A 24,662-nucleotide genomic window follows, 5' to 3' on the forward strand; every position below is an offset into this window, starting at 1 on the left:
ATGCAGAGTGTGAGAGGATTCTCAGTGTTGTTGCGAAAACGAGGACTAAATTTAGATCTAATATTAGTGATGACACTTTCAAAAAACTTTTATTAGCGAAAACAGGCCTACGTGGCAATTGCTGTGAACAAAATTATGAAGTTTCTTTCTTAAAGAAAGCAAAATCTGCCACTGTTTATAACATTTGTACAAAAACTAAAGTGTCTTTTTTTTTTTTTTTCCTTAAACGATGCAAGTAATAAAAATGTTTTTTATGTGTAAGGTATTTTTTTGTTGCTTGCATTTAAGAATTAGTTACTATTTAAAGTTAATTCATTATTAAAAACTATACTTTTATCATTTAAAAAGTCTTTTTAACATTGTGAAAAATCTCCTGATTTTTGAGTGTCATAGGTTGGCAAGTATGCATTAAAAAATGTGTTTTCAGAATGTATCATGCCTAATTATGGCATCTAAATTGGGGAGGGGATTGAAAATGTTCTTTCGATTAAAGATAAGCTAACTGCTATCAATAATCTAAACACAGATGAATTTATTTCCCAATGTATTAATTGCGGTTACTGCATTTTTTCTTGTATGTTTTGCTGAAAATTGTAATTGAATGAAAAAAAAATAAGATGTTGGAATATAAATTTTTGTTTAGTTAAAGTGAGTAACCAAGAACACATGGTTTGCTTTTATTCTCTGAGCAGCTCGAGTTTTTGGATCTCTCATGAAGACTTGTAATCAAAGAGCCTTTATTAGCTAAATTTGTATATTTACTTACTTTAGGCTCTATTTTCATAAACTTACATTCATTAAGATGACATGTATATTAATAAAGAAAGTAAGAAAGCAAAATATTATGAATTGTAAGTTAATATATATATATATATACACACACACCATATGACAAAAAATCTCATGACAGGTTAAAGCCAACCATGGCACTCAGAGGATTAATAGATACCTTTATAAAGAAGTATGAAACCATTCTGATCTCATATAAATTGAATAATCAAGATTTTGTTATATTTTTATGTGATTGAATTTTTTAGTCATGATGATTTTAATTTGTTTAAGATGATATCATTCCTTTGGCAAAGTCTAAATATGGAAGATTTTTGCTATTGAAAGTATTAAAATATGGGTGAGTTTCTTTTTATGCTTCTTTTCTCTGTTTTATATTGTTGTAGTTCTAATTTATTTTGTATTTGCAAATAATATGCTGTAAAATTTTAAATTCATTGGCTCCTGAAAAAGAGGGTTTGGTTTATGTGATTATGGAAAATCCTCGAAGGCTCTCTGCCTAAGGGAGAGGAATGCCTTTGGGATGGACTTTCTAAGGGAAACTGGCGTATCCATGTTACACATGGCAAAAAATGGCGAAAACGCCAGCCTGTTCACGGGATTGGAATTTCGGACCAAACTACCAGTGTTCAGCAACTTCACCACTCTACTGCTAATGGGCCCTGAAAAAGAGGGACATGTGTCCAGTTGTCTCGAAATTTATAGAATTTTATTCAATATATAAGGTAAACTAAGGTTGCTGTTTTACCTAATTTTAAATTTTACATTGGCATGCTTATTTTCCAGTTGGATGCTTGAATAGTTATTTCATGGAATAAATATATGAACCAAGTAAAGAAAATTAAAGTTTATAGGAATAAATAGGAGAATATGAAAACAGCCCATTTAAAGACCTACTGAATGCCATAAGTTTTATAATACATAATTTTGCACGTTTGAAAATGTGCGTACAGTTTAGCAATTTAGAAACATATAATCTTTAACATTTGTATATTGACCATATTAGTCATTAAAATATTTGGTTATAATCAATAAAAGATTACTTGTTTTGTATAATATTTGAAAATGGAAAATGGTTGGCCACATGGATGTTTTATGCATTTAAGTTCTGTAGATATTATCTCCTTAGAAAGTACTTAACAAAGGCAGCTTTTCAAGCAGCTGTATACCATGTGTTATATTGTAGCAATTATCTGTTAATCTCTCATCATTAATGTTTGAATAACAGCTTTAGTAATTGGAAAATTTATTACACGTAAATGTGACTGTTCTATTTTAAAGCAGTGGTCATAAGCTTAAATTGCGTGCTGGTCGAATGCACAATCTGAAAGTAGCTGATGTACCAGAATTTTGTTTTTAAAGAAAATGACAAATTTTGCTAACAAAGGGTATTTGAAATGTATTTTAGATTTTGTTTATTAAATATTTATCAAAACTTACATGTGCAATAATAATTTTGCAAAGGGAAAAATTATTGTCTGACTTCAAGTAATTAAAATCAAGGAGTCTTGGCAACACTGTATTTGTAACAAATATGTAACTGAAATATCTTTGCAGGCTGCATAAAATTGCTTCATGGACTGCATGCATTCAAGGGCCTCCAGTTTAAGAGCACTGTTTTAAAGGACTCTATTTTTAATTTCTTCCTTCCTTTTAATCGTTCCTTCATCTTTCCATCCCCCTTTTTTTGCTTTTGTTTTGTTTCGTTTGGTGGTTTGTTTGAGGAATATATCTAATATCAGAAATTGTTAATTTACTATAAAAATTACACCAAACTCTTGCATTTGTTAGATATTGTAAAATGCAGCATTTTAGGTTGAATATTTTCAAGAATTTAATATTAAAAACAATTACAGCTAAAAAGAGAATTTGTGGGTTCATTGCAATTGCAAGATCAAAATAGAGATTACTTTAAGTTTCTGTAAAATTTAAGATATTTTATTTCTCAATATGTAATGTATTTTCTCCCTCTTTAGCGCATGCCATTGTGGTGTAATTAGAAGCATGTCCGGTTAGCAGTCAAAAGTTCAGAGTTTGAGTCTCAGCTAGGGCACTGCACAATTTTCACATTTTAGGAATACAGATGTAAAGGGATAAACAATAAATAATTAAATATATTTTAAGATAATAGATACATTTAAAATATTATAAGCTCAGGTCTCATGACAATAACATTCTCATAAACCAAAATCAGTTTTTGATAATCGGGATTATTTTCATTAAATTTTTGGAAATAGCCACATTAAGTCTGCATTTTTGTGACTCTTCTATTATCTTCATAATGGAAAAACTGCATTGGGATTGTATAGGCTACCAAACATGAATGCAAACTTTTAACATTTTTAGGTGTTTGGAGGGGGCACTTGTTATCGAAAGTCATTGTCTGCAAATTTGAGTGAAAAATGAACTTGCTCTCCGTGCTATATGTTTCCTTTTGGTATACATGTTACTGCTACATTTTATATAAATTATTTCATTGTCAGTGACTGCAAATATTTCAAGTGCACTAACAGTCACTTTTAGCATTATATACTCTTGTCATGTACTTAAGGGAATTTATTAATTAACTAATTTTGTGATGCAGCTGATCACTAAAAAGAATGTTTGTTTAGTATGTAAATAGTGTATAGCAAGTTTTCTTAGTTTGGCAAAAATTTAATTTGAAAGTTTCTGAAGAAAACAGTGTCTATTATAGTTATAATAGTAGTGCTTTGGGGATTCAAAAGTAATTTTTTTTTAAATCCAAGTCATATTTAATTAGCAATTTTTGTGTGTTCAAGTGGTACTGTAATTAATTTATCCCCAGCACAGCCAATGTGCACAATGCTTCTAGTAGAATGGATTTTAGGCGACTACAATACACACCTTGAAAACTTGGAAAAGTCAGAATTTCATTCTTCTGTTTGAATGGCAACCCTGCTGCTATGTCTGTGGTATAAATCATATGACTCCTTTTGTCTGATTCCTCCCTTCAATGCCAGTGCTTTATTTTCATGTGCTATTTGTGTACCTGTTTATTGGCTTTAATACAGCGTCAGATTCTATTGAAATTAATTTTAGTGACGCATGTAAATGCATGCTGTGAGTGATTATAGAATGATATGTAAGTTTCCGAAGATTGATTGTTAAATTTTTCTAGAAACAGTATTTGTATTACATTGAAGATGGTCAGCATCTTTGAAGATGACCATGGGAGTGCCTAGAGCCATAGACAAAGAGAGAAATCTTGAGATCTTATGATTATCATGTGCTATCTAAATCTTTAGGCAATAGTTGAACTTCAGCAGAGTCAAATTTTTAAGATATTCTGGGCATTTATTCTAGTTATTCTTTTATTTTCAGTTAATATACCTTTTTTTAATATGCATTAAATTCTGTCATATCTATTGCATGAATTTAGTGTCTCATTACTTTTCTAATTGATGTTAAAAACTGAATTCATTAGGAGCATATTTGTTATTATACAAACAAAAAGAGTATATGAAAATATACTTTGGGGGGGCTTGTAATTAAAAAGTGTTGTGTTTTAGGGGGATGGTTTAAGGCAGAAGAATTCTTACAGAACTTTGAATGCCTTTTAAAGCTCTTGAGTATTCTCCCCCTCCCAGAAAAAAATGTTTACATTTTCTAATTATTATCAAATGATATTTTGTTGTTTTACAAAAATTTCTTTTAAAATAAACTAGTTATAAAAAATTTTGTTATTCTTTGTTTCAAAAAAATTGTTTCATCAAATTCTTAATAAAACTGAAAGTAGTGTTTCACCAGAAAGTATTTTTTAAAAGATACTTTCCTTTAATAAATAAAGCATAATTAATACTTATACAAGTATCGTACTGGTTCAAATGCAATACAACCTTACATATCTGAAAACCATATAGTTTTCAAGATATTTTACAGAGACTGGACTAGGCTAAGGCTGATTGTCTGTGTGTGTATGCTTTAATTGCTGGAAGAACATTTCATTAATGTTAGGTGGTATAGATAGCATACAGCACAAGCACATAATTTATTAGTTCGTACACAATCTGAAATTTAACACTGTGATACTGTAAAGTAACTTCATGAAACTGTAATGGTAGGTTTATGTGTTTATTGATGAATTCATAATGCTTTTGTTACAGTTTTAACGTATTCTGCATTTTATGTAGTCTTTAATACAAAATTTCAAACCATTAATGATTTGTTTGTCAACTAAAGCAGAAAGCATTTGCTGTTTTATTTTTTATATTGGTTTCATAAAGTGTGCAGTATGTATCAGAAGAAATGCAACAAAATTAAATGGCATATACAGAAGATTAGAAGAAACAAAACAAGCTTCGCTACTGAAATAGTTCTGTCCATCATTTTTCTCAAGACCTCTGCAATTTCAAAATATTGCATTGTCATTTTCAGCTGGGCAAGTGAAGGAACTGTATGATGTTCTTGGTGATGTTCTCTGTCTGTATATTGTAGATTTGAAAACATACTAATTTCATCTTATAAAATTATGTGAAACTAGTTTTGCACCAGAAGTCCTTAAACACAGCAAAGGACTCATTGCATGTATTCAGTTAGCATTTCACAACATTTGGGAATCTTTGAAAATGTCAGACAGGCAATGTTAATCATACTATATTAATAGTCAGCAAGTTGAGCACTTACTATGAGATTACTTCATATGGAGGGACATCTTGAACTCAGTTAATTCTTTTTACATAACATTTTTTGTACTTCAGAAAAGGGAAAAAAAAAAAAAATCTATTTATATTTTCTTTTGCCCTTCAGGAGGAGGAAATAATGAATATATAATATAATTATCTCTTAACACAAAATGCATATTAACATAAAATGCATGAAATTTTGAATTTAATAGAAATACTTTTTTTAATTTACTTTTATTTTTAGTACCAAGGAGCATAAAAATGCAATAATGAAGGCATTTCATGGAAAGGTCATCTCACTGATGAGGCATACTGTAAGTATATATTAAAATATTCTAGCTTTTAAGCCCAACGGGCGTTAGCCCAGAAGGGCTATTATTATTATTATTATTATTATTATTATTTGTCACTTTGCGTTGGTTCACTATAAATGTTGATTTACTTTTCAAATTGTTGCCAACATTAGAGCCCTGTGTAATATTTAAAGAAATTAAATAATGAAAAATCTGCATAAATGTATATATGTTTCTCACATTATGATAAAACAACAGTACCTAGTGCCATCAAATTTTGAATAATGTAATCTTCCACTGAATGTCAGCATCTGGAAGTCTGAATTGGAAATTTGAAATTTGTCTTATTATCGATTTCATATTTTGTAACACTTTAACGAATTTTTAATTAAAAAATTCAACGATTTCAAAGCGAGCAATGGCAATACTGTATGGGGGGGAGAGAAAAAAACATTTTTATCTCCAGCGCACAAGGCTGTGTATCGGAAATTCTAAAGATAGGCTCATTTAAAAATTATTTTGCAAAATTGCTGTTGATGTTGAATGTTATGGTTCTGTGCATTTGAATTGTTTTACAATCAGTTAGCAGAAATTTTCCAACTTTAAAGTATCTTGGGCTTTTGCTTAGCCTTATTAGAGATTTCAGTTTTTTGTTTTGCTGTACTGGCAGTGAGCAAATTTATCACATATTTTTTTTTTTTTTACTTTTCCTGTTAATGTGCATTTAGTCTTTATTTTACTTTATAAAAATGTTAAAATAGTCCTATTGCATCTAAGTTAAAAATATATTTGATTCTAAATATTAGGTGAAAAGTATTTTTCAATGTAATATTTTTGTATTTTTCCTTTGAATTAACATGAGTATTAGTTGCTTCTTTGCATTTAGTGAAACACAGACTATGTCTTTTTAAAAAATATTCTCTATGCAGCAGTGGGATTTTCAACATTTAAGTTCCTTCTTAATTCCATTGCATGTAGAGCCACCAAATTTTGAATATATGTAGTTCTCCACCTGAACATGTGAACCTCAACGCTTCAATTTTGAATCTCTTATTGCTCATTTTATATTTACTGCAAATTTAATGAACTTTTGATTATAAGTGATTTAAAAGTTAGTGTTGGCACTTTGCAAAGCATAAGATATTTCTATTTCAAATTTACTTTGAAAACTCAGTGATATAAAATGTTTTGCCACGCACCAAATCACGGTGCATTGGTCTTTCAAATTTTATCATACTGCTGAAAAATGGCAGCACTTAAAGCCACCAAATTTTGAACATACATAGACCTCCAACTGAAAATCTGCATCTTAAGACCGGAAATTTGAATTTGTGTATGTTTTATTTCATATTTTGTGCAGAATTAAGGAATTTTTGATAAAAACTTCAATATAAAATGTTTGTGCTTCTACTCAGCAAAACATAAGATAATTTAAGACATATTTGAAATTTAAACAGAAACTTTAATATTTAAAAGAAATGTGTTGCCACCTGGCAAAACATAAGAAATTTCAGATTTAAAAAAAGAGCTCAGTGGTTTAAAAGAAATGTGTTGCCACTGCCTGATGTAAAATACTTTTATTTTCCACCTGCCAGTTTGTTGCCATTTGATAAAGCATGAGATATTTAATTTTTCTTTCAAATTTGTTGCATTATTAATTAAAAAACTAAATGATTTAAAGAGTATTTTCAATAAATAAAGAGTATTTTCAATTTTTATTAATTACCAGCTGAACTGTGAAATTAACTTGATACATATGTTTCTTTTTGTGATTCAAATTTCCAAAATCATTTGTATTGTACTTTTAAAATTAAAAAAAATATTTTTCTCTCCTTTTAGTGTGTGTGTAAAATATAAAATATCTACCTTTCTAATAATAAATTAACAATAGCCCCTTAACTCCCTTAACTATATATAAATTCAACATATATTCATATTTAGGATGCAGCTGTAGTATTAGAAAGTGCTTTCAGTGAATGTGCATCTGCCACACAAAGATTTGAATTTGTACAAGAATTCTATGGCCCCAGTTATAGGTATTTTAAGGTATGTATGTGCTACTCTCTTTGATGTATAAAAATATCAGAAATAATTTATAATTATACTTTTTTTTTTTTTTTTTTTTTTTTTTTGTAAGACAACTGAATTTCATTCTCTAAAAGAATTATTTGAAAAACATCCTGAACAAAAATCTACTGTTATCCAAAACATGAAAGATGAACTCATGAAAGTGCTAGATAAGTAAGTATTTTAAATGATTATTTTTGAAAAGCTAATTGTAATGATCAATCCTTTAGTAGTAGCCATCAACTTTTGTCATTTTATATGTTATAATATGACGTTATTATATGTTATAATATGATCAAAGACTGATTCTTCAATCCTTGATCATATTATTAGATGTTCTAATGTGTTTGAATGGGATGTTGTTTATGTTAATATGCAGCTTGAGAATATATTTTTACAATAAAAAATTTTTGTCTCTGCTAATGTTCTTAAGTAACATTCTAAACTTAGTGTAAATATCAGTTATTGAAAGTATACTTACAGTATCGGTATACTTTATCTGAATTTATTTTCCCCTTTATTCTTCTGTTCAGAATAATTCTGGTATGTCAACTTTATGATGCCAGTGAGTACTTCTGTACGTGCAGCATGTTGCAGTATCAATCCAAAATTCTATCCTTAAACCATTATCTGTTGTTGTTTAACCACGGATATATGTGCTTACATGTTCAGCACGTAGAGTTATTAGAATTTTTTTTTTTTTTTTTTTAAACAGGAAATGAAAAAAAAGATCAGTGCTCTCACCGGGACTCGAATCTGGAGCTCTTGAATATGCATTGAGTGTGCTACATTACACTACAAAGGCATGTTGAAAGGAGAGGTCCAGGTTCGAGTCCTGGCGAGGGCATTGATAATTTTTTTTTTCATCTCCTGTTTTAAAAAAAAAATCCTAATGACTCTACAGTGGTGCCGGAACTGAAAAAGGTAGTGGATGATGATTCTTCACCACCAGGATTTGACGATTGGGTCCCCTGCTTCCCAGTTGCCCTTTAAAAGGGGAAGTATATAAGGTATTTTCTCCCTTCTGTCTGCATGCCTTCAAGGTGTAATGGTTAGCACACTCGGCACGTATTTGAGAGGTCCGGGTTCAAGTTCCGGCGAAGGTGTTCACATTTTTCATGTTTCTCACTTCAAAAATGTTAATGACGCTACAGTGGCTGCCTAACTAAACGGTGGTGGATGATTATTCTTCACCATGGTGTTGTAAAACAATTTTTTAGCCTCAAAATTTCACAACAAATTAATAAAAGCAGAGAGCAAATTGATTCCTCTTACCTTGTATCCAATGCAGTTTCATGCAAGATGATAGCTAATTGAAACGTGTAATCCAAAAGAAGTAGTAGTCGGAAATTATAAATTGATATATGAAAATAGATTAAAATTCGTTAGTATTCCATAATACATATCAAAAAGGGAGTTATATAATAGAGAGTGTATCCTTTCCTGAAGGAGTGAGAAAAGTAAGAGTAAAGAATAAGCGAGTTACACAATTAACTTATTTTGCAGTGTTTCCAATTTACATTGTTTATTGCGCTATTGGTGACAGTCTCCATTACTATATACATGCCAACATAGGTTCCCTAATTCCCAGTTGCCCATTAAAAGGGGCGAGTATTAACTACATGCCTTCTTGGTGTAACAGTTAGCACACTTGACGCATATTTGATAGGTCCCATATTTGACTCCCTGTGAGGGCATTGCACATTTTTCTCGTCTCCAACTTTAAAATAACCTAAGCCCCGTTCACAAGAGCAGATTTGACCAGTAGCGAAAACTGGTTCTTCCATCGTGTCCCATTCACATGGCGACAAGCATTAACTGCTTCTCCGAATTGGAGGTAGAACATTCCTACCTCTCAGGAGCAGGGTAAATGGGGAGATTTCTCATACTGCACTGCGCGGTTCTCTTAATTTTAACAAACAACATGGCTGACGTGCAAACTGACTGCTCTCTGGACTGTCAGTGAAACAATTGCATTGGTAGGTATCTGAGGATGCAATATCATCAAAAAAAAAAAAAAAAAAAAAACATAGAACCGTATGAAATACGAAAATTTGTAAACAAGTACCGACAAGGTTATTTGATGCTAGGTATTCCAGAAATCCCGTTCAAATTAAAACTAGTCACTTATATGGGCTTCAACTCGACAAGGGGACTCGGTATCTTTTGAATGATTTTTTAATTTAAGAACTTTCATCTACTTTTATGAATGTTAATAAATGGTTTTGTAAGACAAATTAATTTTATGCTGAGAAAAAATTTTTTGCCATTTTTTTTTTTTTTTAAATTTAAATATTTGGAAGAAAAGTTTAACAATTAAAATGTCATTCTTCTACAATTTTCAAAGATTTTGCCCCATATTTTCTTATTGCATTAATTAGAAAGTTCTTAATAGCTTATAGGATCGATTTTGCAATTAATGAATTAGTTTCGGAGAAAAAATAAAACACATTTTGATGCAAAAAAACTTTGAAACAAATATGATCTCAATCACATTTCCACTTCAAATCTTTTTTTTTTTTTTTCTTTCTCTTTCAGTATTTTGCAAAACCCATTCTTGTTTTTTTAAAGTATATAATTTTAATTAAGTCGTAAAGATATTAAATCATCTAGGCCATATCTATATAAGTTTTAGGACTTTAAATAAAAGTATTTATCAAAAAAATGCAAAGTGAGAAAACGCAGTTTAAAGAATATAAGCTGTCTATGTGGTCATTAAATCATTTCAAATTTCTTCAAAATTTTATTACTGAATTTTATTACATATATATAAAATAAAACCTAATGCTATTCAATTGGTTAATATAAACATAAATTACAAACTTTTATTTAAAATCTTTGTAAAACACGTTTGCTATTGAATGCAATTTAACAATGTTTTTGCATGACATCTGTACAGGACTTTTTTCCCCCCCAAAGGAATTATAAAATTGATTTAAAATGGATTCAGAAGATTTTTTAATAAATCCATGCATTCCGCATACTTCAAAAACAAGTAGCCTCAGAACATTGATAGTTTTGTGTATAGGACTGCTATAACATGTAGTTGTGCACCTCCCTTTTTGGTTGTAACTGGCTACACCAAAAGTATGTAAATAAAAATATATATGCCCACTTTGTTACTCTGTGAGATCATTTTTTTTTCCCTTATATGTTGGTAAATTTTGCATTTTTTGCTTTAAAAAATGATTGAATTATGTTATTCTTACCGGTTAAGTTTTTTATACCTTATTTTTTATGCCTTAACTATTCCATGCAGTTGATCTGCATGCAATATTTATGGAATTATCAACAATTTAAAAGTTGTTTAAGTGTGACTAAGCCCTTTTTCTTTTTTTTTTAAACCATAGCAGCTATATTTGTTTACATTTGAAACTTAGCAGAATAGTGAATCAAGTCAATTTCTTCCCCTTCAGTGTCTTTTTTCGAGTGGGACCAAAAGTAAACTTTCTGTTTTGCATACTGAAAAATCTGCCTTCTTGCCTGCTGGCTGAATTGTTTGCTTTTGCGTAGAAACTCTAATTTTAATTGTAAAAATTGTTTTTTAATCATTTTAACTGTGTTAGGTGTTTTATATTTTTCTACATTTTTCAATTTTTAATGAAGATATTTTGAATTTTTATGAATTTTTGCCTTGTTGCCAAGTGAGAACTGAATTGATTGAATGAGAAATATATCTCTAATGAATTTCTAGGAAATAAGTGTTTCGTATTAGCAGCAAATGCTGTCGTCAGTCTGTATTGGACAGATTAGAATGTTTACGCATAGTGCATGCACATTAGGTAAGCGGCACTGAATCGTCTCTGAAAAAACTTTTTCTTTTTTATTTGTTTAATTTCTTTTGTGCATCATTTTATATTTATTATAGTATTTGAATAGAACATGTGGCAACGATTAGATAATTCTTCAGACAATATAATTTTTATGCATTCTGAGTTATAAAATGAGTTAGACGTAATGCTGTTCAGTGAACCTAGCTGCAGTGTCACTATGGTAAATAAATATAGTGAGTTTTTAAAACATTTATTCTATTGTGGTTTATGCATTATCAACGAAGTAGAATTCAATAAGTTTAAATGAAATGCAGCAAAAATACTTATAATTTAATAGTCCATACAAGGAAGTCAAGTGGTATCCGCATCAGATTTTTTTAACTAAGTCAAACTCGTTTGTCGAATTTCAGGTCTGTTATCAAGCACAGTATTGTGCACCATGTTTTGCTACAGTTCATAACGAACTGTGATCCAGAGTCTAGAGCAGAACTGATTGAATCTCTTCGAGATGCTGTTGCAGAAATACTGCATACAAGAGATGGTTCTAGAGTAGCTATGCATTGTGTATGGCATGGGACTCAAAAGGTACGTATAATATGGAAATGAAAAATATGAGCAACTGGTGCATTTAATTAACTCTTATTTTTATTTAATAACCTTTCTTGTGATAAAGTTGATGTAGGAAGTCATTTTTATCATTTTTTTAAATTTTAATTTATGTTATTCATAAATCTTTAACATATATAGAAATTTAATTGTGAAAAATGTACCTATTACAAACACAGTATTTCTGTTGCTGATATAGCTTCATGTGGCCTGCATTATAAATCACCCATGAATTACTTACGCTTATGTATAGAGCTAAATTTGGTTTATTTTTTGTTTTAACAATATGAAAGTAAAATGTAGTCTCTTCATATGCAAAGAAAATTTTGAGCAAAGGAGCAGGAAAATAAAGATTATAATATTTTATTACTACTGAAGAACTGCAAACCTTCTTGTTCAGGAAGTCCGGATGGAAATTTCTTTAGATTGATTCTGTGTTTCTTAAAATGAAAATTTACTCAATTAACAGAGGCAAAAGGTCCAGGTCCAGCCAAGAAAAGGCATCCTAATAAGATGAGATGAACATAATGGCTTATCTGCCCCACCATGGTCTCCATCCTATTCAGAATTATTTTAAAGAAAAGAGAGACCATTTTAAATAAAACATGGACCATTCAAGAAAATTAAAGCAGATGCGCAGTAAGATGAATGACAGCTGAGATTTGCAGCTTTTAGTTAAAGTCTGGGAAGATATAAACTAAGCTAAAAAAAACTCTGAGAATGGGAGGTGATTCTCTTAAGCATGTGCAAACTTCAAGGGGGGATAGGTTATTCAGAGTTGATTACATAGCAGTATAGGAGTGGAAACCCAGTCTTTATGTGCCAGTGTGCACAGAAGAAAACACAAGAGATGAAAGAGAGAGTGATGAGAATAATAATATTCTAATCAGCAAATTATTGTGATATTGAAAGGTCACAGTGTGTATTCGAAATTACAGCTGCCAGCTACAATTCGAGCATAACATCCGCGCGGCTTAGAATCACGGATGTTTTGGAATATATTGAGATCATGCTAGCTACGTGAAAAGTTACTTCTCACCGGCCTTGAGTGTTTCATAAATCAGGCTTTGCAGGTAACCCAAAGAAAAAAAATATAGGCAGGACAGATAAATGAATAGGACCACCACAACCAATTCACCTTTAGCCAAATGTTGAATTCACATGTTGGCAAATGGAAAGAATAAGGCTGATATCCCATTATTCTGAAAGCACATATTGTTGTGCTGCAGTTCCTGGATGCTTTGCTCATCTTACAATGTGAGCAATACTTCCCACAAGACTTACACTGTCTCTCCAGACAAACAGGCATGAAATATGTGGGCCATTAGGTGGTAACCACCAATGTCTGCTTCAAGCATTTGTGAAAAACTGGTTTTGTGATGCACGTGCTTGAATACCCTTGGGGTTATTCACTGCCCATACATGTATGTTGTAGCAACCTTCTTTGCTGAAGTATGCCTCGCTGATGAACCGGATATTAGACGAAAAGTGGAGTTCTGTCACACACTTCTGCTTGAACATTCACAATGCATAATCAGCTAGAGGCAGTTGCCATATATAGATACAATTGGTTCGAGTGCAGGATTCTAAAGGCAGTGGTTTAGGAAACAGCAGGGTTTGTGGCGATCACTCATGTGCTGACATGTGGATTTCTTTCTGCATAACGGAGTACTATCTCTAATACTTCAAGTTTCTGTGCAATTTGTTCTTGATTCCGTTGATTTGTTCCAAAAGATCCTGCATTACAGGATCTTTAATACACTCACGTTTGTGAAAATTGCAACACCATGAAGGACTTACGCGAGTGAGCTGAAATTTTCAGGAAATGCAAAGTAGCGCATGATATGCAAATGATTAGAATTGCAAATCCGTAGCGCATGCGTATGCTGAGCAGCGCCCTCTGAACGGCTGATGGATCCGAATAAATAGACGGCTGTAGCGAGGCGTGTATGGTTATCGGTGGTTATCTGCTAGTGGTAAATGTTAACTCAATCTGTACTTATGCCTCGTCGACGAAAGAGAGCGAGATTTGAACAACTTACAGAGTTTGAACGAGGGAGAATCATCGGCCTTCGTGAAGCTGGATTGTCGTATCGTGCAGTAGCCTCTCGTGTGCAGCGTAACAGCAGCACAGTGATGCGCGTTTGGAAGCAGTGGACGGACGAGTGTCGGACAACTCGGAAATCCGGGAGTGGACCCCGAAATGTGACGTCAGCTCGCGATGATAGACACCTGGTCCGCATGGCGCGGATGGACCGTACAGCTTCCTCTAGACAATTGGCAGCACTGTGGTCAATAGCTACAGGTGTTTCATTGTGTGCTTCATCAATTCGTAGACGTCTGCTGCAGTGTGGACTGCGCGTACGGACTCCTTTATACAGGATCCCCCTAACGCACGACCATCACCGCCTGCGGCTACAATGGGCCAATCAGCATAGAGACTGGCGTGCTGATTGGCAGCATGTCGTGTTTTCTGACTAATCCCGCTTTAATTTGTGGTACCATGATGGCCGCATTCGTGTCAGACGCTATGCCGGTGAACGCCACCTTCCGGAGTGCATTATCGAACACCACAGTGGACGAACACCCGGAGTTATGGTCTGGGGCGCCATAGCATATCATAGATGATCTCAATTGCTACGAATTGTGGGCAATCTGAACAGCAACCGGTATATCCGTGAAGTTCTACAGCCCGAAGCTGTTCCCTTCCTTCAAAGCTTGCCAGGCGCTGTATTTCAACAGGACAATGCCCGCCCTCATACTGCTCGGATTGTTAAATCCTTCTTTGCAGCGCAGCAGGTACAGCTTCTTCCTTGGCCTGCGTGTTCCCCGGATATGTCGCCAATTGAACATGTGTGGGATGTCATTGGTCGGCGTCTTGCTCGTGATCCTCGTCCTGTTGCGTCTGCAGACGAACTTTGGGTACGCGTACAAACGATATGGAATGCTCTTCCTCAGTCAGACATTCAAACTTTGTTTGACTCCATGCCACGTCGTGTAGCAGCACTTATTGCGGCGCGTGGTGGCCACACAAAATACTGATTCTGATCTCTTGTTCTTGTTTGTTTGCTTTGAACATTTAATCATTTATTTGTACCACTACCACTCAACTGTGTATTAAATTGCATTCAATTATGATGATTCCTTCTTGGTGTTGCAATTTTCACAAACGTGAGTGTATAATCATGCAAACACCTAGTGATTCAGAATCTGCCTATTCAGGTATAGCTCATTGTACTAATATTCGCATACCACTATAATACAGTGTCTTGCCTAATATTCAGTTGCTCTATATGTTAGATGCATATCTGCTAATTCAGATTTGTTGAAATCTCCTATTTCCTCTGTGGTTGATTGCTGAATGCTGAATTTTGCATGCAGAGGTTTTATCTCTTCCATAGCAATACCCTTTAGCATGCTACAAATGCATTTCCATCCCTATATTGCTTTATATTTCTGAACTGTCTCTAAGTAACCTACCCCTCTATGAAGTTTGTCCACACTTAAGCGAATCACATATCATATTTACATACACTGTATAGTGTATGTAATATACACTGTATAGTGTAGTGGTATATACACTGTATAGTGTATGTAAATATTTATTATGGCTAATAAATTAGTAATTCTTAGTACTGATATTATTTTAAATATACTTTGAAACGTTTTACAGTGTTTTATAATTATGAACCTGTTTGAGAATGGTTTAAGATTGTTTTGGTTTATTTAATTATGGCAAAGCAGACTAGGCTATCTGCCTAAGGGGAGTGATGCCTTCGTGGAGGACTTTCTAAGGAAAAATGGCTTGTATACACGTTACACATGGGGAAAACCACAGAAACACCCATGCAGCCAGCCCGTTCGCAGGATTCGAACCTCAGACTGAACTACTGGTATTCAGTGACTTTACCACTCGGCTGCTGGTGGGCCAGTTTAAGATTGTTCCCATAGTAAACTGTTGGATGCAATATTCCACACAATTAGTGTTATCATAGATTAAATTTTGCTTATTATGCAAAGCATTGCTATATACATAAACATACACTGATTTTTTATATATGTTATATGGTTACTACCGTTAAAAGTCATTAATCCGGACTTGTCGGGACTTCGGCGATTCCGGATTATCGATTTTTCCGGATTATAGATCATCAGTTTAAATCTGGTAAGATGGCATGCAGAAATTATAAAATTAAAAATATGAAACCGTAATTTATGAAATAAAGAACAATTATTATCTAAAGGTTATCAAAATTCACTAACCTCTCTGTCACTTTCTTCATGCCTTTATCCATTTTTTGCAGCAATTCTACTTTTTGTTTGATGGACATCGAAACATACTTTCGCTTTGTAGATCCTTTGGGAGCTCCAGCAACGGAAATTCTATTTGACATAATCGAAAGTTCAAGCTTACTTTTATAAAATTGCTCTAACAGTCTGCAAAAAGTAATAAGCTGGATCCAATTAGAAGATTAAGGAACAACGCAATCTGCAACATTAACTGAAATAGATAATTAGATAATTTTAGCTTATACTGTCTGTTATACATTAAATGCGCATGTGTAAACGTATTATGCGCTTGCGCACATGCATATGCGCAGCCATAAAGGTCTTACGCATGTGCAGAAAGTTTGTAGCTTTGAGGTCCGGATAATGGGTGTCTGAATTAACGACTTTTGACTGTATTAACATTTTTAATGTACTGTCAGATATGATAGAATGATAGTAAACTCTCCCTGTTAAGTTTGATTTTTTACTCTCAGAGTGTAAAAATGTATTATTTTGTAATAAATATTTCTCTGGGAAGTCTGAATTTTTGAAATCTTTATTATGTTACTAGATAAATTTACTATGTTCACCAGATTATTTTTTCTAATATTATATATACATGCACTAGCTATATTAGCTTTCCCATTTCTTCTAGGATCGTAAACTGATTATAAGAAGTATGAAGACATTTGTGGCAAAAATCGCCATGGAAGAATGTGGCCATATGGTACTTTTAGCTTTATTTGATTGCATGGATGATACCAAAGTTTTGATGAAGCACATCATTAAAGTAAGTGTGGAAGTTTCCATTTTATGGATTGTTTTAGTAAAATAAATGTATTTTACTTTTTATGGTTGCTTTTGTTGAGAGTTGAAAATTATCTTTCTGGTTTGGTTTTATATTTAATTATGATAAAGCATATGCCTGAGATGAGGGTTGCTTTTGTGGAAGTCTGTTCACCTGAAACTGAGCCGAGGTCGAATTGCCAGTGTTCTGTGATTTTTATCACTCAACCACTGGTTGGCCAAGTTTTCTTTCTGATCAAAAGCAAATTCATGGGAAGTAAAGACTTGCACATAAGATTAATTGAAAAAAAAAAAAATAAGAGCTTTCTGTATTGAAAATATTTGGGTGAGAGTGAATTCCCGGAGAGCGTGCTTTGGTCCGTGGGTCTGCCCTCCGGATGAATCCGGCACTGGGTTGGGCACTCTGTGTGAGGCGTTTGTGTCACCACGCTCTGGCCAAACTCTAGATATAGGTGGACGTGGCGCTATACCAATTAACCTCAATGGTAGAGGCATGGTGCCCACGCCCTCCGTCGCATGTATTGAAAATATGTATAGAGTTACCTTCAAATTCACATTTCTACATTGACTTTCGCTCATATAAACTTCATACGAACTTGTGAACTTTTGGACTTCTTTTTAAAGAACTAAAGACTATTTCATTATTATATATATTTAGACTTTTTCTAATTCTCTTTGACTATGTAAAAACTTTACTGACTATTTATAACTAATTCTAGGCAATATTTGTCAAAATTCTAAATTTCATCCTGATTTCATTGGTTTATTTTTAATTTTATATATTTAAAAATTTTCTTTTGATGTCTACATTCTTACATTTTTAACTACATTTATCTGTTTATTTTTTCAACTGTATCTCTACACATCTCAAAATTGTATTACTGTAATAATTGTATACATGTTTTATATGTTTCTTTGTACACATTCTCTAATGTAAACTCTATATCATTATTCATAAATGTAAAAACTTATGTAAAAAACTTTATTGTGCATTTAACATTGAGTGAATGGGTATCTAAGTAATTTGGCGAGATCTCGTCAAGCTGATATTGGTTTTGGTGAATAATTTTATCCCCGAATTTGGCGAGAAATTGGCAAAGTCCCCCAAATATGGTGACATTTTGGTCCTGCCCCTCTATCACGGTGATATGCAATAAAATTGAATGAATGTAATTGACCACTATGTTAGCTGTAACCATAATCCACACTCTTATTGCTTTCCAGTGATTTCGAGAAGCAGAAAGTACTAGAAATATCTTCCTACCGAGTGAAAATAATTTAAGGTCTAAGAGAGAGCATCTGCTCTTGGTTGCTTGGTTAGTGTTGTTGCGAGTTTTTTAGTTCCGCGTGAACTTAGATATCCAAGTTAGCTTTTTCTTTAGATGCACTTTGCATTGCATTGTGTTTAATGTTCTTAGTAGTTTGAAGTATAACTGCTGATTATTAGTGCGATACTATGAACACTGTTATAAAGAATGGATGTATGTATTTGTGTTCCTATAAAACTGTTGTGGCAGTAGTAAAATATCCCATAAGTAAAGCATTAATAAAATTTTGCAGAATCTATTAGAAAGGTCCCTTGTCATTTTACAAGTTATAAAAATCTAGCTAAAGCTACAATTTTGAAAAACACTTTTTGACAGTAGCACTCTGATGGCACTTGTGACAGTTCTTTGTTTCTAGACTGTTAATCTTATTGTAGATCAAAAGTTTTAAAATATTCATAGAAAAAGTCAAATGATCTGGACTTGCTTGCATCTGGTCATTACTCCCTTAACAATCTTCCCACAATTATCATTCAGACTGTGGACATTAAGCCGAGGAAAAGAGTACTGTAGTTCTTGTGAAAGAGATTTTTATTTTTTATTTCCCTTCTTATTTCGAAATTCTGAGTAAGCCGAGGAAAAGAGTACTGTAGTTCTGGTGAGAGAGATTTTTATTTTTTATTTCCCTTCTTATTTCGAAATTCTGAGTTCCAGCCTGTGCTGCCTTTTTGACAAAACACGTTCAATGATAATACCCGATGCCAACTCTCCCCGTGTTGGTGGTTTCCAATCATACTCCCACCAGCCCAATTTATAGCATAGTTCTCCCAACTTTCTCTAATATTTAAAACTTCTCATGAGAAATTTGTGGCGAGTAACTATTAATGTTTAAAGTGTATTGCCAAGTAGTAAACTCTCCCTATTAAGTCAGATTTTTGCAGTTTTGTGTGTTTGCAATTAAAAGTCATTACATAATCTCACTGAATGTTCATAAAACCCAGTAAACCACAGAAAGAGCATTAAAGAACAAATGTGTCAAGCATATAAAATAAAATAGAGGGTTCAAAATATTCTCTTTTGATGAAATTAGTTCTCATGACGTAGATATTCGACACAAAATTGCTGCAGATTTTGTGTGTTTGCAGTTCTGGGCTAAAATAAATCAATATTCTGTTTGTCATTGCAGTTTTTCAATTTTGTATGATGGAAAGGCCGATGAAGCTTGACTACTTCATTATTTGCATACAAAAAAGTGATTTGGGCCATATAAAAGTGCTTATTTTCCTCTACATTACATATAAAAAACACTGAAGTTTCTTCTATTATTTGTTACATTTCTTTTATTATGTCTTCAAGGGAATGTAATGTGTCCTATTTGTCATTACAGTTTCTCAATTCCGTACGGTGGAAAGGCCCATGTTCTTAAACATGTATGTACACAAAAATACAAGAAAAAAGTGAGTTCTCTTGGGGGTGGGGAAGAATTAAAATTTTATGTGGGAACAAAGGACCAAAATGTTATTAATGCAGAATGCTGTTCTCAGTCTTTTTACTGAAGCACAACCTGCCTCTGAATACATCAAATTATGCTGCAGCTTTATTTAGAATAATATTTCCCAATAACAAAATTGCTAAGAAATGCTCAAGTGCGAGAACAAAAACGGTTGCAACTGTTAAAGAAATAGATATGAATTACAGTTAGAATGTGATGTAGGGTTTCTAATATTGTTTGGAGAATTTTTTTGAAAACATAATAAAAAAACTTACCTAAATTTCCTATGGTACTACTTTGTTAGTACAGTTCCTGTTATTTAAACGATGCCAAGAGCTTTTGTGCTAATGGTGTGTGACAAAATAGCAATCTTATGCAAAGATGTTTTCATGGTGGGCAGACTTAGGATTGCTGGCCACATGCTGATGGTTTCCAAAGAGCTCCAAGGAGGATTACCACTTTGGCATGGTTCATTAACAAGGGGGTTGTAAGCTGCATTTAAATTACACGAGCAGTAATAATAAGAATATATCTTTTCTAGTTTTAATCCCAAACATTTTTCTCTTGAAACAATTCCATTTCCTTCATTTTCTCTTCTTTTTTGTTTTGATTTTTGCTCTTTGAATGTATGGAAAATTGCAAAAGTGATTCTGTTCATGTCATATGGACAGGCATCTATAGGGAAAGGAATTCCTCTGCTGATAAAGATATTAAAGAAGCTTCATCATAGATATCTGAGTGCACATTATATCATTTTGTAAGTAAGATTAGCAAATTCTAGACACATACAGATTTTTAGAAAAATAAAAGTTTTTAATAATAAAAATAAAAGCTGAAGATGAAAGCTAATACTATAGAAGGTGATGGAGATTAGTAATAACATTCATTTGTTTGCTGAAGCAAATGAATTTAGAACAGTAGTTAAAATGAAGGAAATATATATAAATTAGCTAAATTATCTGGCAAAATTTCATATTAGAGATACAAATCTTTTGTAATGTTATGGGTGCTTTATATCTTTTAATGTAAAACCTTGTAATATCATTTTAAAACCAACACAATAAATTATAATTATTTGTTACTTTAAACTACAAAATTTCATAGGAATCTGCTTTCGGTAGTTTATGAATATTTTTACAAATAAAAGGGTTTTTTAATAACTATGTTAATCTTTATTAAGATATATGTAATTGTTGTAAGAGTAAAATATAAGTGTTTAAAAAAATTACGTTTGTAATTTTATGTTAACTACTCAAAAATCTTTAGAGAGTTGGTTTTATCCATAACCTATTTTTTATTAAATTTGCTTGGAGGGGGAGAAACGCTGCGGCGCGCAATGAATTGGAAGTTGATCTGTCAGCACTATCTTTATCTTCAGGGCAGATGTTTTTATTTTATTTGGCTTATAATTCCTTACGAAATGTAGTATTTCATCTCGATGTACTCCATCTTTGATATGATTTAAATCAAATTCCTCGTCATTATAATTCACTTCTGATAGTGAAGAAAGTGACACAGAGGTTATTGAAAATGAAGAAATTTCGATTGACAAATTAGTTGGTATTCTCGACACAGCAATTATAGGACTTGAACAGCGGAACTTTGTAACTGAACAAGAAATTATGTCTGTTTATAGAATTAAAGAGAAAGTATTATCACATAAAACGAAACAACTTACATTGAAAGAAATGTTTAATAAAGTAAACAAATAAATATTAAGCCTTTTTTTAATTTCAGCATGCCCTCTGACCATATTTAAACTGATCATCTATAATCCGGAATCGCCGAAGTCCCGACGAGTCCGGATTAACGACTTTTGACTGTATCTTCAAATGCTTTATGTCTCACTTTTACTCTAATCTGAAAACCCATTTTATTCTGATTTTTTTATTTAATTGTTAGTGATTTTTGTTTTTTAGAATTTTACTATTAAAAATTTAATGGTAAAATTAAATTTTTTAATAGTTATTGATTAAATTATTTTTTAATAATTTAATCAATAAATCAGTACTCATTGATTATCTGCCCAATCTTGAAAACAATTAGTAGGCAACTTGCTATGTTACTGAGGGAGGAGTGGGATGTTTTGTTTCCTTTTAATTTAATTATTTTGTTATTAGTTTATGTAATATTCAGTGTTTTATTATAGATGTTTTTTTATAGTTTTTCACATTTTTTTATTATGAATATATCTTTCATTTTTAATTTCATTTATTTGTTGCTCGTTTATGCTGTTTTCAGTGTGCAACCATTTTTAAAATGGCTGCTATTTTTTGCATCTAAAGTTGGCAAAACATTAGTTGCCAATGATTTGTGGATAATCCATACCAATATATCTATTGTTTTTGTAATGCCTGTTATTACCAAAAAATCCATTAGTTATGAGTTATGAGAAGAATTTACATAATTTAAAGCAGTGAAAAATAATAAAACAGAGAAAAATTTATTTAAAGTTTTTAGTTTGTTATCTTGTTCAGTTTGTTAAATGCAGATAATACGTAATTTTCAATAACTGAAAATTTGATTAAAAATTAGGAATGGTAGCAACAGTTACAGATAAACATACAAATTTCAGTAATTTATATTTTAGAACTTTTAACATGCTTTCATACCATTCATCATTCAAAGAACTGTGACTTTTTTTAACATGTAAAACTTTAAATTTTATAACAAAAGCCAGTTTCTTGTATTCTGCTTGTAAATTTTTGTATCACGTATAAATTAAGTATCACAGTAGATTATAGTTTTATAGTAATTTCATTCTTTGATGCATAAATATGGGTTATTTACTTAATTGCGTTGCAAGCTTAGTTTTTAAGGAATGCTGTGGAAATGTTGGTAAAATTTTTAAGAAATATATAGATATATTTATTATGCATTTTTGTTGTTTGAAATTTAGTTTTACAGTAAATTGTCTAATGTAATCATGTTTGCCTGTGACTATTTTGATAACACTAACCAAATGGTGACATTAAATGATTATAAAAAATACCCTTTAAAATAGCAGTGGAATTTAACTGATATAATATGAAAACTTTCGAACATATAAATAAGTACATTCACAAAATTTTAAGTAGAAAATTGCAAAAATTTGTCTATGAGCTTTTCATAATATCTTCAATGCAAAAGTTCATTTATGAAGTGTTCAAAACGTTTCTGGAAATAATTTGACCAATGCTTTATCCATAATCTTAATACTTGGACTTAAGTATACTTAATACTTTTGCATTGGAGGGTATCCCTCATTCACAGGAAGAGAGAGCATGCAAATTCAAAATTTTAAATTAGGCAAAAAAGCGATCTTAGTTTGATATAGATGCTTTCAGAGTATTCCCCCTTTCCTCCTGAAAAAGAGAGACCAGTTTTTAGTCATTCTCAAAATCTATTATTATTTAAAGTACACTAAACTATGCCAAATTTAATTTGCTTTTTTTTGGCCTAATTTTAAATGATTGACTAAAATGCTAAACAAGCTGTTTGGTGACGTAATCCCTTATTTGGGGGTACGTTTTGATCACTGAATAGATTTTGTAATCAAGTTTTACCTTATTTAGTAATTAAACTCAGTTTTAAAAAAATTTCTATAATCTTTTGATAATACTAATCAAATTGTTGATCATAATGAGCGATCTATGTTCTGTGCTTTCTTATACAAACAGCAGGAAAAAGTATTGAGAGTACGGCAAAGCACACTAGCGCTATCTGCCTAAGGGGAGGGATGCCTTCGTGGAGGACTTTCTAAGGGAAACTGGCTCGTATACACGTTACACATGGGGAAAATGCAAACAGCAGGACTTTGGCCATTCAGTAACAATGTCCGAATGATAACATTAATTGCGATCACATTCAATGGCATTTATTCTCTATCATCATCTTAAAAAAAAATTATTTTCTCATTTTATGAAGCATTTAATGAAGTTAGGGTGTTTAATTTATTTTTAGCAAGAAACTTCTCAAATTATTTGTCATGTGTAATATTATATATTATTGATGAATACAGAATGAATATTTCATTAAAAATATGGAATAGTTTGATTTGGGTTATTTGAATATGGTAAAGGATGTGAGGGCTATCTGCCTAGAGGGAAAGAATGCCTTTATAGAGGACTTTCTAACTGAAATTGCTCATATTCGTGTTATCAGGTTCAATGTTTCTTCTAACCTTCTTCGGAAACATACAATGACCTGACTAGAACAGAGAGCTTACTAAAGCCATGTTCACTAATTGTAGTAAGTAGACAGGATACAGACGAAGGGTATACAAAACCCTTTATTTTTTTTTCTTTATATACAATGACTTCCGTACTTCGGAATACAATGACCCTCCACTCGGGGTCTAACTTAAAAGATATCAAAATAAAACTAAACTCTAATTTAACTTTAGAATAAGATTGGCCTTATAATAACAGAAAGCGTATGTAGCACAGAGACTGTGAACACTACAATACGTTTAATTTATCAAGAGGATTAAAACCTCTGGCCTGGAAGGCAAAGTAGCAACTGCGTAACTTCTAAGGTAAGCGGCCTGCTTCGAACTCACGGCTTCCTCTCTCTGCTTGGCAAAAAGGCCACACTTAAATACTTGGCGTTTGCCAGACAATTTTGCATAAACTCCTTCACGCTTATAATTCTGGCCGGAAGTAGAAAATAAGAAGTGA

The 24,662-nt window shown here is 32.1% G+C and overlaps 1 protein-coding gene across 2 annotated transcripts in view; it reads left to right on the forward strand.

Annotated features, from left to right (window-relative positions):
• The window catches only part of peng (Pumilio and CPL domain-containing protein penguin), a 70,290-nt gene that overhangs the window by 25,115 nt on the left and 20,513 nt on the right, over positions 1-24,662 (forward strand). For both annotated transcript variants that reach the window (XM_085826960.1, XM_085826961.1), the window contains exons 6-11: positions 1,063-1,129; positions 5,677-5,746; positions 7,667-7,771; positions 7,863-7,966; positions 11,976-12,150; positions 17,096-17,230. In XM_085826960.1, the coding sequence (XP_085683086.1) occupies positions 1,063-1,129; positions 5,677-5,746; positions 7,667-7,771; positions 7,863-7,966; positions 11,976-12,150; positions 17,096-17,230 (656 nt within the window). The remainder of the gene's footprint in view (positions 1-1,062; positions 1,130-5,676; positions 5,747-7,666; positions 7,772-7,862; positions 7,967-11,975; positions 12,151-17,095; positions 17,231-24,662) is intronic.

This window comes from Stegodyphus dumicola, chromosome 11 (genome assembly GCF_044657685.1).
Source record: "Stegodyphus dumicola isolate Sdum_Otavi_A_Nest chromosome 11, ASM4465768v1".
In the NCBI taxonomy this organism is placed as follows: domain Eukaryota; kingdom Metazoa; phylum Arthropoda; class Arachnida; order Araneae; family Eresidae; genus Stegodyphus; species Stegodyphus dumicola.